This window comes from Labrus mixtus, chromosome 6, assembly GCF_963584025.1.
Source record: "Labrus mixtus chromosome 6, fLabMix1.1, whole genome shotgun sequence".
In the NCBI taxonomy this organism is placed as follows: Eukaryota; Metazoa; Chordata; class Actinopteri; order Labriformes; family Labridae; genus Labrus; species Labrus mixtus.
In genome coordinates, this window is record NC_083617.1 from 13,680,496 (window position 1) to 13,693,786 (window position 13,291).

Here is a 13,291-nt window from a genome sequence, read left to right on the forward strand (position 1 = left end):
CATAAACACACAGTGTTACGTTATCTCAGAGAACTTTGATCTGGAGTTGTATAAAGAAGACCAACAAAGTAAAAAAAAAAACACATGCTGAATACATTGACAGACGGTCGGTTTCCCTTCAGTCCTCAGATTAAACGCTGTGACCAGAAAAGCAATGACTGACTGGGCAGAGCAGGAGAGAAGAACTGACATGACATGAACCTGGATGCCTTGAGAGGAAAGGCTTGTGAAGTACAACAATAGGAGATCTTCAGCAGGACTGAAGTCAAACTATCTTACAGACAGAGGAAAGAGAGACCAGGGGTACAACAGGAGATCTAAAAGGACAGACATCCTTAGGGTGAAGAACAGAAGAACCAAAAAGAAGAATAGAAAAGGGAGCGTAGACCTCTTGACCCCAGCAACTTGCATCACCATGGACAAAGAAACTGGCTTTAACCATACAAACGGCTCCTCACAGGTAAACATCAGGACAAAAGCATGTCCTTATTATCTCAGCGTTTTCCTACTAACATACTGTTGTAGCATTGTTTAACCAAACTACAGGTAGATTTTGTTGATTCATCTTATCCCCACCTACCAATGATTGCTGCTCTTTTTGATATCTGTAAAACATTTGATTTTATTAATGGAGATTTGTGTGCATGAATAATGCATTACTCCATAGTAGCCCAATTTATTATAAAAAGTCTGATTTTTGTGAATTTTTCAGCCATAAGAAAAATCATCTATTATTTTTTTTTGTTTAAAACATATTTTGGACAGTTGCTATGTCATTTTTTGACAATGAAACAAATGGCCTTTAAATGTTCTTCCTTCCAGTTTTAGTTACAACAGCTTTCAATGAGGTTTACAACAGTTGCATGAATAATGAAACAATTGTTTTAAAACAACATATATCTTAAAGGACAATCTGTGGATTCATTTGATAAAGAAAAGTTACCGGGGATGGCCTGAAAATGTAAGGTTCATATCACTTAGACATAGAATCACATACAGTCTAATGTTCAGTGTGTTCAGAAGATCCATCAGCATGTGTTGCACCTGGTATTACTCATTTCGCAGAGATTTAGGGATTATATAACGGTAAGGTAAGTGTCATTTTCCACAGATTCTGGACCCACAAATGCTCCCGGGGAAACTATCTGAACTTGAAAAAAAACAGAAGCTGGGGCATGTGAATACACGCATGGACTCGTGTTCTTACAGCTGACACGTGCTCACAAACTTCTGCATGCTCTTGGTGATCATTTAATAAATTACTCATTCAAATTGTCCAATAAACTAGTTGATCAAGTTTGAATGTGAGCTGATCAGATACCACAGCAGTTAAAAGATAAACAGACTGATCTCAACTTATAAAATAATATTTATTATACATTTTGGTCACAAGCTCAAATTTCATACTTCAGTTAAGTTCCATACAGATTTACAATCTTTTGACATTTGTGCTGCTGTTATTGACTTTTTGCAATCTTAAGTAAAATGTGCAGTTTTCCAAGCAGTTTAGGTACAGGTGCACCAACTTGTTCCTTCATAGATTCTCTTGTTAATCTTTTAAATCTTTAGTTCTATAAAAAATAGTTTTATCTCTGTTACATTCTCAGATTCAGTTTGTCCTTGATGACTGATATGAATGCAGATGAAATAACCTTGCCTCTATAAAGCTCATTGACACGGCTCCTCTTCTTTAACAGCATCAGGACACCGAGCTGTTCTCGTCTGAAGAAGATAGCAGTCTCTACTTCACCTACAGTGGAGGGTGCAATGAACTGGAGGTCAACGACCTGCACTATGAGGTAACTGATGAACAGGCGCTCACAACACAGTCATCGTTTGATTGTTTTCTTTTCTGCATTTCCTGTCTATACAGGTTTTGTGCATCATGGATGTGCTGATTTACATTTGCAATTTTTTGGTTGTGTGTCTGTTTCACACAGGTAGACACAGCAGCACAGATCCCCTGGTATGAGAGGTTGTCAGAGTTCAAGTTGCCATGGGAGATAAAAGGAAACAAGCAGACAGCCATCAACAAGCTCAGCCTACGTGTTCGCAGCGGACAGATGCTGGCTGTCATTGGCAGCTCAGGTGAAACACACAGCTTTTCATTTTAGCCCTTCTTATCAAGAAAACATATACAATGGCCTCCCTGATCTCATCTACATGGCATGTCAGATTATTTGGTTACATAGATATTCAAAATTCTGGTTCTAACTACAAATGTTGTCTTTATTTATTTTTTTAAAACAAGGTGGAGAAACTAGTCAAAATGACATTTAGTGACCAATCAATGACTCCTAAATAATGAGAAGAATCAGAGCTTAATTCAAAAGAGCTTGGCGTAGGTCTTGATTTGTATAGTACATTTTGTTGCTTATGATTCATTTTTTTCTCCTCTCAGGTTGTGGTAAAACATCTCTGCTGGACATAATAACATGCCGTGATGAGGGTGGCACAATGACGTCGGGTCAGGTTCTGATCAATGGGAAACCCAACACACCCCAACTGGTGAAGAAGAGCATTGCTCATGTCCGCCAAGACGACCGCCTTCTCCCTCATCTCACCGTCCGGGAAACTCTCGCCTTTGTTGCAAAACTGAGGCTCCCAACACACTACACACAATCTCAGAGGGACCAGAGGGTAAGGTTAAGCCCTATCAGGGTAACAAATGTAACTATCCCACTGGTATTAAAATGCTCATTGAATTGTGTTTGAACAATCAAAGAAACATCTATTGGGAAAATAGGCTTCCCAGAGTTAATTTCATCTTTAAATGTAGTAAGAATACTTACTCCATGATCAACTGTTGTGTGTGTTGTGAAAAACAGATCTGTGATTAACTCTGTCTGACTGTGACTGCGTCTGTCACAGGTGGATGATGTCATCGCAGAGCTGCGTCTGCGACAGTGTGCTAACACCAGGGTGGGAAACGACTATGTGAGGGGAGTTTCTGGAGGAGAGAGGAGGAGAGTCAGTATAGCTGTCCAACTTCTCTGGAACCCAGGTGAGAAGAGACAACTTCTCGAGACAACCCGTTTTGATCCCTCCTGACTTTGAACTTTCCATCTGTCTGGCTTAAAAAAAAAAAAAGAAGATACATCTCATTTACTGGCTTGAATTTTAAACATAAACACAGTTATAATCTTCAACTTTTTATACATGTCTCACTAATTACAGGAGAAAAAGAAATGGCAGCATTGATGACCTAATTATAATTGATGAAGTAATTATAATTTGAATACCTACAGGCAAAGAAAGTAATGGCTATGTTTGAGGTTTTCAATTTAACATCCAAAACATGTTAGATAACATTGTCACCACAACCCCCTAACCTTCAGTGAAGCAACAGAAAAAAGGTGAAAGGAGACGTTGAAAACAGCAGAGTTTTCGTTTTCACATTTACTGAACTAGTGTTTTTCCTTATCAGGGATTTTAATCCTGGACGAGCCGACTTCAGGTTTGGACAGCTTCACCGCCCACAACCTAGTGATCACACTGTCCCGCCTGGCCCGAGGAAACCGCCTGGTTTTGCTGTCAGTCCATCAGCCTCGCTCAGATATCTTTCAGCTCTTCGACCTCGTCGTTCTGTTGTCGTCTGGTTCAGCTGTTTACTGTGGCCCTGCGCGGGACATGGTACCTTACTTCACTGCACTGGGATACCCCTGCTCACGATACTGCAACCCTTCTGACTTCTATGGTTAGTGTGTGTGTAGAAAGTCAAACCCTCTGTAGAGCATCTTTAAATGTTCAGCTCTGCATCTGACTTACATATGATAACAAGCTCAAAACTATTGAAACAACCATGGTGTTGAATGTGACCTATTCTTCATTTTCTACGTTTTAAGACTCATTTTGTAACTGCTATTTGTTTGTGTGTCTGTGTTTGTAGTTGATCTGATCAGTATAGACCGGCGCAGTCCGGAGAGAGAAGCAGAGTGTTTGGATCGGGCCAATGTTCTGGCTCTGCAGTTCATGGAAAAGGTTCAAGACACAGAAGATCACATGTGGAAACCAGCTGGACCGGACACAGCACAGACACAACCTGAAAGGTAGCCGTGTGTGTTCTTGGGTTTTTTCATTCTCCTTTTTAACAGTTTATATATTCATATATCATATATGTACTATATATATGTTCTTAGTTTTTCCCTAAAGAGATCTATGTAAGGAACTTCAGCATAGAATGACTATCCTCTGAGCAGCTGTAGAGTTTGTTGGGAACGGCTCTTATTGTATTGTTGGATGTGTAAGAGGGGTTCCTTCTCCACTTAACACAAAAAGTATTTTATTTTTTTTAATTTTTTAATTGGGCAGAATTCTTAGTACTCTAGCTTTAGCTCTGGATACAAAATTTAGGAGATGCTTCCTAAAATGTTTACAATAATGGGGGGAGTGGTTACAGTGTGCTAATCCAGGAAATTTGATGCACTTTTCCTGCCCGCAGCCCTCAGCAGCTGAGCAAGGCAAAAGAAGAAGAAGTAATCACTATTTCAGAGAACGCAAACAGACTGCCTGGTCGTATAAACCAATTCACGATCCTCATCAGGTAAAAACATCACACAGGGGCTGTATTAAAGCACTCTAAAGGCACAAATAAAGACTAACCTCCCCTCCTTTGTTTTCCCTCAGGCGTCACATGTACAATGACTACAGAGACCTGGTCACCTTATTGGTTCACGGCTTCGAGGCCCTCCTCATGTCACTGCTGGTCGGTTGTCTGTACTATGGAGCAGGAGATGATCGTCTGTCCATTCAGGACACAGTGGCCCTCCTCTATATGATCGGAGCTCTCACCCCATTCGCTGTGGTGCTGGACGTCATAGCTAAATGTGAGAAGACAATATGGAGTTTCCCTTTATGTGTAACTTCATACTGATAGAAGGGTCTAACGTTTTGCACCACAGCAGAATCAGTTTTCTCTTCGTTTAGATTCACAATAATGTAAGAACAAGACCCTCGGCTTAAGACTTCACTCAAGTGTCTGCGCCTGTGTGAGATTTCCAAATATCTTTTTTTTAAACGTTTATGAAAATATTTTGAAATTTCACATGTATTGAACATTAAATTAGCATATTAGCATACTTCTGTATATTATATAAAGACAGACTCAAAAAGACAAATGAAAATGATCATAACATCTATTTCCTTAAAATAAATGTTTACAAATATTTTCAAGTTAGAAAAGTCACTTTAAGCTGACACCTCAATGTTTGATAGTTGGAAGAATAGAATTTCATTAAAAACTAATTCCTTTTCTTTAAGAAATAAAGACCACATATAAACAAATGATGAAGAGGAGAAAACAGGTAAAGTAAGCTGAAAATGTTCCATGGAGTAGTTAAAACCCAAAACACACGAAACCGACCAGAGCTTTAAACAAGATAGTTCTGCTTGGGGCGCAGATGGCCTAGTGGTTAGGTCATGTCCCATGTGCAGAGGCTATAGCCCTTCAAGAATGTCATTCCCCACTCCCTCATCCCTCCCTCATCCTTTTGCACTGTCCTATCCAGTACAGACAGAAGGCCTAATATTAATCTACAAAAGAGGAGACACCTCCCAGCTAATGAAGCTAATGAGCTAATTAAGTGCATAAATGTTGTGCAATTCTTTTAGAGCAAATCTTTAGGTGGATGGTTAGTTCCTGTATTAAACCAAAGACTGCATATGCAAATACAGTATTTCAAAGCAAAACTGACAATTACAAGCTGACATAGAACCGGACACGGAGTTCAACAAAATATAGATCTTTAATATACTAGAGACAACATAAAATCTACAAAATAAATAAATAGATAAATAATAAAAGATAGAATCCTGAAGAGATAAAGCATTGCTTCTTTTTGTTTTTACAGTTTTATGACAGTGTGTCCTCAGTTATTCATGATCAATACACTCCTCTTTTGCTATTTCTAGAAGTTGAAAATCACTCAATGTATAACAGTGTAAGATGAAGCTAAAGTGATCAAAGAGTGATCAGATATTTCAATGATAGATTTCAACAGTCTGTCCCTTCACACTGACTCATAATAAGTCACAACTGTCCGACACACAAGAGACAAATTCATGTCAGGTCAAGGCTGACAAAGTTATGACTTAATTCAAAGTTCACTTATGACTTTTGGTAACATATTGTGCTTACAGCCTGCATATAACACAGGACAAATCCACATAGAACACTTTTTTTTTACTCAATTCCACACAATTTGACAATTTTATGAAGCATAAATGTCTAAACAACTTGAGATTGTTTTTGCTGTGCTGTGATTCAGTGTACAACAGTGTAAAACCAGAAAGTTTTAATCTGTGAGGTAGCTTCATACCAAAGTATTAAAAGTCTTTCTGTTCTCTGCAGGTCACACAGAGAGAGCGATGCTGTACCACGAGCTGGAGGACGGCATGTACTCAGTCACCTCTTACTTCTTTGCCAAGGTAAGCCACAGTCACAAAACCATTTCTCCAGCAGATGGCAGTCTCACTCCATACTAAACATACATCTTAGTGTAAAGTACAGTACAAAAACATTACAGTACAAAATACTGTAATGGGATGTTGGAAATATATTGAACAAACTGCAAGAGATTGTTTGTGTAGGTTTTCTGATGTTTTTCCATTAAAATGTATACTTTGTTTATATTCAGGTCCTGGGGGAGTTACCAGAGCACTGTGTGTTCACCTTGGTGTACGGTCTGCCCATCTATTGGCTGGCCGGGCTCAACGAGGCTCCGGAGCGTTTCCTGCTAAACTTCCTCCTGGTGTGGCTGATGGTTTACTGCAGCCGCTCCATGGCTCTGTTTGTAGCTGCCTCACTGCCCACCCTGCAGACATCGGCCTTCATGGGAAACTCCTTGTTCACAGTCTTCTATTTGACTGGAGGGTTTGTCATCAGCCTGGAGAACATGTGGCTCGGTAAAGAGAAAGAGTTCTAGAATTTGTGTGTGTTTTAAAGAGAGAAGCCGGTCAGTGTGTGATGTTTATGTCTGCACTTGTTTGCCTCCCCAGTGGCCTCATGGCTCTCTCACATCTCCTTCATGCGTTGGGGTTTTGAGGGCATGCTGCAGGTGCAGTTCAGAGGCAACAAGTACCCCATCACTATCGCAAATATCACCCTCAATGTTGACGGGATACATGTGAGTTAGAAACACACAACACACAAAATCGGTAAATCAGTCTTGTTGTGCATTTTTCAGGTGCATAGAATAAGTGTCTGTTTCATTCTTCAGTTGAAATGTTAAACATTTTGAGCAGTCATTTTTTATTGTAATAGGTGACTATTTCACGTAAATTAACACTAATTTAAAAAAGCTAAGAAAAATGGATTGAAAGATGAACATCGTTTGTATTGTGTATCCTCCTTTGTTTGTCTGTCAGGTGATCGAGGCCATGGACATGAACCAGTACCCTCTGTACTCGTGCTATCTGGTTCTGCTGGCAGTCTGTCTGTGCTTCATGGGGCTTTATTACTTATCCCTAAGATTCATCAAACAGAAGTCCAGTCAGGACTGGTGAACTGTCTCCACCGTCAGCGGCACAGCTCTACTTTGTGTTTTATTTTGTGGCTGCTGAAGGAATTCATTTGGGTTCTAGCTCGACTGGTTCGACAATGAGCCATGCTTTTCATTTTGATTTAACTGTTCCTATGAGGATGTCTAAGTGAAAATTAAGAATACATGTTTTGAATTTTACTTTTTATTTTAAATAATACTGTCAACATCAGAAAATCCTGCACTCTTTCTAACGTTAGAATTAATATACCCGGGTACCTCAGTAAGGTGTAACAAGTTCTTGATGAATGCAGCATTTTCAACACAAGCATTTTTTAAAGGTTCACTTCTGAAAATCAGAATTTGAGTTAAGAAGCACTTGTTGCAGTACTGCTGTCTGCTGCTGGGTGGCAGCAGAGTACTGCAGTATTCACAATGTTGAAAACATGATCGCATTTTTCTCTCTATGCTTCTTCTTGGCAAATGATTAGAGCGCCACTTTGGCAGATATCCATCTGAGGCTTTTGCTTGTTCCCTTTTTCAATCTTCTCTTTTTTTCTACAGCTTTATCTCTTTTGTATATGTAAGGTTATTAAGCTTAACAATGTGTGTGCCAGTATAGAAAGCACTGAAAAAAAGAACCTTGTACAGATGTAGTAAGTCACACTCAGAAAAAAAGAGCTTGTACTTGTGTCCTCATAGATTGAAGATTATGTAAGCTTTGGTTTTTTGCAAAAGCCTTATAAATGTTTTACTGACATGGTTTGAGTCCAAATTAGTGAAGTATTAAATCAAATAGCTTCTCTTGAGCATGTTATTTTTGTCCTCATACTGTCTGCTAGCCTTGTGGCCTTGGCTGCATGTTGTAGTCACCCACACTTTGGTAACACTGAATGTTATTGATATTTTATTATGAACAGTGTTTTTCTTTTACATTCTCATTTCCCAGAAAAGGCCTTCATGCTGTTCTCTCTGGGGTTTAGTGGCAGTACATTTATTTTACACCACGTTAATAAACTTTCCATCCATCAGGGGATCACAGCCCCGACTGTGGAAAGAAATTCAAAAATGAAAGAAATTACAATGAACTATTGATGTAAAGTATCTTAATATCCTTTAGTGCTCCAATAGATACCACGTTATGACAACAAATCTGTTTAACACATTACAGAACAAAATCACAACTTCAGGTGTGGCAGAGTTTGGACTCCTTAAGTCGTTTATTAGCATAAATACTTCTGTACATTCCCAACATCATTCTCATCATTAACATTATCAGTGGAGCAGAGCACAGACTCAAACATCTTACAGCTATGACACTATACCCAACGTTCTAGCTCAAACAACTTATATAAAAAAAAAGGACAGAAGGAAGGAAGGAAGGAAACACGGTCTTGGACTGAGGTAAGAGGAGACGAGGATTCATCTTTATTTCTCTGCGCTCACATCGGCCTTGGCAGCGGTGTCTTTCAGCTTGGCTGCATAAAACTTAAAGGTCTCCTGGAAAGAGAAACAAAGACAATTTAGAATCAAACATCAGACAAAAAGCAGGAGCGAGGCTGTAAAGTGCCTGTGTGTTTGAGTGTGTGCGTTTGTGTCTCGCCTCTTTCCAAAACTAAGCAGCTGTGGAGCCCCCCTGGGTCTGTCTAAATAGTCTCCACTCTCCAGCCAGGTTGTCTCGTTTCATCTTTAAATCCCCATTAATACACAAATAATGGATTTGTAGTTCACTCCCCAAACACACCTTCCTCTCTCTGCTTCTGTTCTGGTTAATTAATCAGTGTTTTGATCCCGACAAAGTGTTGGGCTGGGTGTTTTTATTTTATAGAGGGGAGAAGGTGGGAGCTTTACTGCAGATTAAGGCAGCTTCTTACAATGTATGTTTGCTTTTTAATGTAGTAATTAACGCTGATAAAGAGCTGTGTTAACTAGAAGTGTGGACAGAGAGATCTTGGCAGGGGTTTCAAACACTTTTTAAAGGGGTCACTTTACCCTCATTACAAAAACATGTTTTCCCTCCTGATTTCTTTTTGTAAAGGTCTTGAGATATCTGTAGGAGATTTTTGCTTTCATACCGTAGAAGTGAACTTCATTTGTCTTTAGAGCATTTAGAAATTCAGTTTGTAAAATGATTTGTAACGTTACTTTCCAGAAACAGCATCCCTCCACAGCTTTCATTTTACGCTGCCTTCTACCGAAAGGATCTGCGCATCATCCTCTGTAGTTAGGTCATCACAAACACAAACACTCTTATATAAATGTCAAAGCTTTGTCTGTACATTCAATAAATGCCCCGACATTGCTTTATTGTTCTGCTCCACTTGTGTGTGCAAGTTTCAGCCACTAAAATGCTTCTAAAAACTGTGGAAATATTGCATCCCACTGTTACAAAAAGAGATGAGGAACATTCCTTTGACAAAAATGTGCTCCCATTTAAAGTAATTGACCTGAAATATATACATCACTCACAGGGAACTATTCATCAAAAATGAAACATTCTGTCTTATCATCAAACACAATCTCCGTAACAAGATAAAAATAAAAAATAAAAAAAAACCTCAGAGTGGAGCGTTACATGGTGCTGTTTGAAATCTTCCGATAATTAAACTCTATATTCAGCAAGTGTCAGTATTTGTTTAAGAAGACATATAAATAGGAAGTAAGACGCTTAAAAAACTTCTATAAGTTCATTTTTGATTGTTTAAATAATGGTAGGCCACCACGAGGACATGACAGTTATGGTGATTTATACAAACATACATTTATATGTATATATATATATATATATATATCTATACTGTATATGGTGCGTGGATCTTCTTGCCTCTTCATGCCTGTTTGTTTTGGATCCAGCACCCATTAAGGGATTCAACAATTAGACTAGATCTGAGGTTTAGTGTCAGGCATGATGATGTCTTCCTCTGACCTCTAAGACAGCTTTTGAAATGTTCTGTTTCAAACATCTGAATCCTTGTCAGCCATAATAAACTCTCTATATTCAAAATAAATCTAAATAATAAATAGCTTAGTAGCATTAGTCTTTAAATCATAAAGCCTATTCTATTGAAATATTGAACCTTGACTCAGCTGAGGCAAACTAGAACCATGAAAAGGTCTGGACTACTTGCAAATGTTATGTGTACCATTTGTGCGGCTCAACACAGCTGAGAAATGTTCTTACCAGTGAAGCCTATATAAACTAGAAGGAGAGGAGTAAGAGCAGGGAGGGAGGGAGGGAGGGAGAGGTGGACTTATTTGAAGAAACTTCTGAATAGCCAGACTTTATTCACCTTTCCCTCTCCTTGTACCTCTTCTGGCTCTGCTTTGCTTATAAAACCAACCATCACTTAACTATCCTGACACTCAGTGAATAATGCAGCAGCTTCTCCACCTTCATCCCTCTTTCTCGTTCTATCTTTGCACTGCAGGTGAGTGATGGAGAGGCAATAGGTGGGCCCCTGTCTACACCTGCCTCGAGGGGACAGCACACCAAAGTGCTGGGTCTGAGAGGGCCATGTGTGTCTATGTGTGTGTGTGTGTGTGTGTGTGTGTGTGTGTGTGTGTGTGTGTGTGTGTGTGTGTGTGTGTGTGTGTGTGTGTGTGTGTGTGTGTGTGTGTGTGTGTGTGTGTGTGTGTGTGTGTGTGTGTGTGTGTGTGTGTGTGTGTGTGTGTGTGTGTGAGTGTTTGTACGAGTATGTGCGTCGTCCTCTGCCAAAAATAGGGCTACATCAACTTACAAAATGTGCAGTGTGCAGAAACGCTCAAAAACACTAGGAGCGAGGAAAAGAGAGCGGCTATCGCAGTGACACCATCTCGCTTACACAATCTTTGTGCTCAGTGACTGTGGGCCAGATTCTGACACACAAACACACACACTGTTACAAACACAGGAAGCTGGCTGAAGGCATGTGTATATTGAAGTACACCGAGCATGCAGACTGCTCTGTCACATTACTAAAGCACACACAGACCACAGCACACATTAGGACACCAGCCGGATGAATGCCACTACTCGTTAGGGTGCTGCTGTGTGTGTGTGTGTGTGTGTGTGTGTGTGTGTGTGTGTGTGTGTGTGTGTGTGTGTGCGTGCTTCTGTTTGTACACAGCTCTAGTTAGAATATTTCAGCACTGGGGTGTAAATATGGAAATGTATGTGTGTTAATATTTATAAGGGTTTAATTCATAGGTAGGGTATTAATCAGAATGGGAACTTTAAATCATTTCTAAGGTAAAAACTTGTTTTTATTAACGTTCACGCGTGTTATTAATGTGAATGTGTTAACTTTCGTACTACTGTAAAATAGCAAACTATTATATGTCTATGGATATTAGACTGTTTGTAAAGCATTACAGCTTTTTTCAGAAGTGTGTGAGTTAAGCTTTGAAGCGGTTTGAAAACTTAAATCTCCCACAGTAAATGTAAACATCTCTGTCTAACCTCCTTTAACACAGGAACCAATCACAACTTAGTGATTGTGTAGAGCAGCTTTTGTCACGTCAGTGTAGTGTTTCTGTGTGTGTGTGTGTGTGTGTGTGTGTGTGTGTGTGTGTGTGTGTGTGTTAGACACTCACAGGGGGTTCAGAGAAGGGCACCGTCTCTCCATTTCTGCGGTAAAGCCCAGCCAGCCGTTTGAGTGACAGCTCATCTAGGACCACCCCTTCCTTCTGAATCTGCTCGTACAGAGTCTTGGCTGACTGTAAGTCCTTATCCAGAGCTGCCAGACGAGAGGGGGGAGAGAGAGAGAGAGAGAGAGAGAGAGAGAGAGAGAGAGAGAGGGGAAAACAGCAAATAAGAAAGAGAAACATGGCATTTGCATGTAGACGTTTAGGGGGAAATTGTGTTTGTGCAACTGACAAAAAAAAGTATGTTTTTTGCTTTTTGGTGATAGGATAATAAAGTTTATTTTAGATGTTTATTATCTTTGTTTGTTTTGGCTAATAAATGAAGTCTTAAATGCACATAATGACTCGTCTTCTTGTGTACTTTTCCAGAATAATGCACACTTGGAAAGACTGTTTTGTTCTTATTTGATATTGTTAAGTAGTCTGGTTTAATATTAATGAACATATTATATCTTATTACACTGTATATGTAAAGGCCAAACAAGGGACATGAAGAAAAAATGACCAAAGCTATAAAACAAAATCTGTTCAACACATCAGTTCCATGCTCTGTAATGGAGGTATGTTATATTGCATCAGCCCTTTAAAAAAATAAAACTTTGTGGAAAATAAACCCTCACTTTTACAGGTGAAGCTACATGCTGATATACTTTATCCCTTTTTAGAGACACAAAACTGAAACAATGAAACAATGATTAATTTAAAAATGATGTTGCTAGTCATCTGTGAATCTGATTAGCAGGAATGTGTGTAGTTTTGTGCATCAAAGAGACAAATGCAATGACAGTAAGGTCACTGCTTACAAAAGGAAACAAGATAAAAAAAAAAGAACACAGTCAGAGTGGAGAACACAGCAGCTAACCGAGCATCGCCATCCGTCTCCCCTGTGGCTGCCCCGACCAACCAGCTAGCTGATGCTAATTAAAAAGTCATGTGTGCTCATCTCTGGTATGACAAGGTACCAAAGAGGGGAGACGGGAAGGTGAGAAGGTGAAGGAAAGGGGGCGACAGGAGGAGGAGATTAGAGGATGTAGGTAGAAGGAAGCAGAGGAGGACAAGGAGAAATGAAGGACGAGGAAAGACAGACAGGAGTTAAAAAGGTCAGGAGATCAAGAAGCGACTGGAAGAGGAAGAAGAAAAAAAGAAGAAAAAAAAAAGGAAAGTTGAGTGCTGGTCCGTGTTGCAATTAG

The 13,291-nt window shown here is 39.5% G+C and overlaps 2 protein-coding genes across 3 annotated transcripts in view; one reads left to right on the forward strand and one right to left on the reverse strand.

The window, feature by feature from the left end:
- Positions 1-100: 100 nt before the first annotated feature.
- On the forward strand, positions 101-8,287 carry abcg8 (ATP-binding cassette, sub-family G (WHITE), member 8). Of its 2 annotated transcripts, XM_061040093.1 has the most exons (13): positions 101-460; positions 1,698-1,799; positions 1,941-2,088; positions 2,402-2,640; positions 2,872-3,004; positions 3,428-3,697; positions 3,890-4,049; positions 4,442-4,543; positions 4,627-4,826; positions 6,350-6,426; positions 6,636-6,903; positions 6,997-7,124; positions 7,366-8,287. In XM_061040093.1, the coding sequence occupies exons 1-13, from the start codon at positions 416-418 to the stop codon at positions 7,501-7,503; spliced, it is 2,010 nt and encodes a 669-aa protein (XP_060896076.1). In that variant the 5' UTR covers positions 101-415; the 3' UTR covers positions 7,504-8,287. The 2 variants fall into 2 exon arrangements, with proteins under 2 accessions (XP_060896076.1, XP_060896077.1); XM_061040094.1 differs by lacking the exons at positions 101-460; positions 1,698-1,799 and having other exon boundaries at positions 1,941-2,048; positions 2,281-2,640.
- Positions 8,288-8,663: 376 nt separating this feature from the next.
- The window catches only part of lrpprc (leucine-rich pentatricopeptide repeat containing), a 57,757-nt gene continuing 53,129 nt past the window's right edge, over positions 8,664-13,291 (reverse strand). Inside the window, exons 37-38 of the mRNA XM_061040092.1 lie at positions 12,051-12,193; positions 8,664-8,978 (exon numbers count right to left, since the gene is read on the reverse strand). Coding sequence (XP_060896075.1) covers positions 8,907-8,978; positions 12,051-12,193 — 215 coding nt within the window. The 3' untranslated portion in view covers positions 8,664-8,906. The remainder of the gene's footprint in view (positions 8,979-12,050; positions 12,194-13,291) is intronic.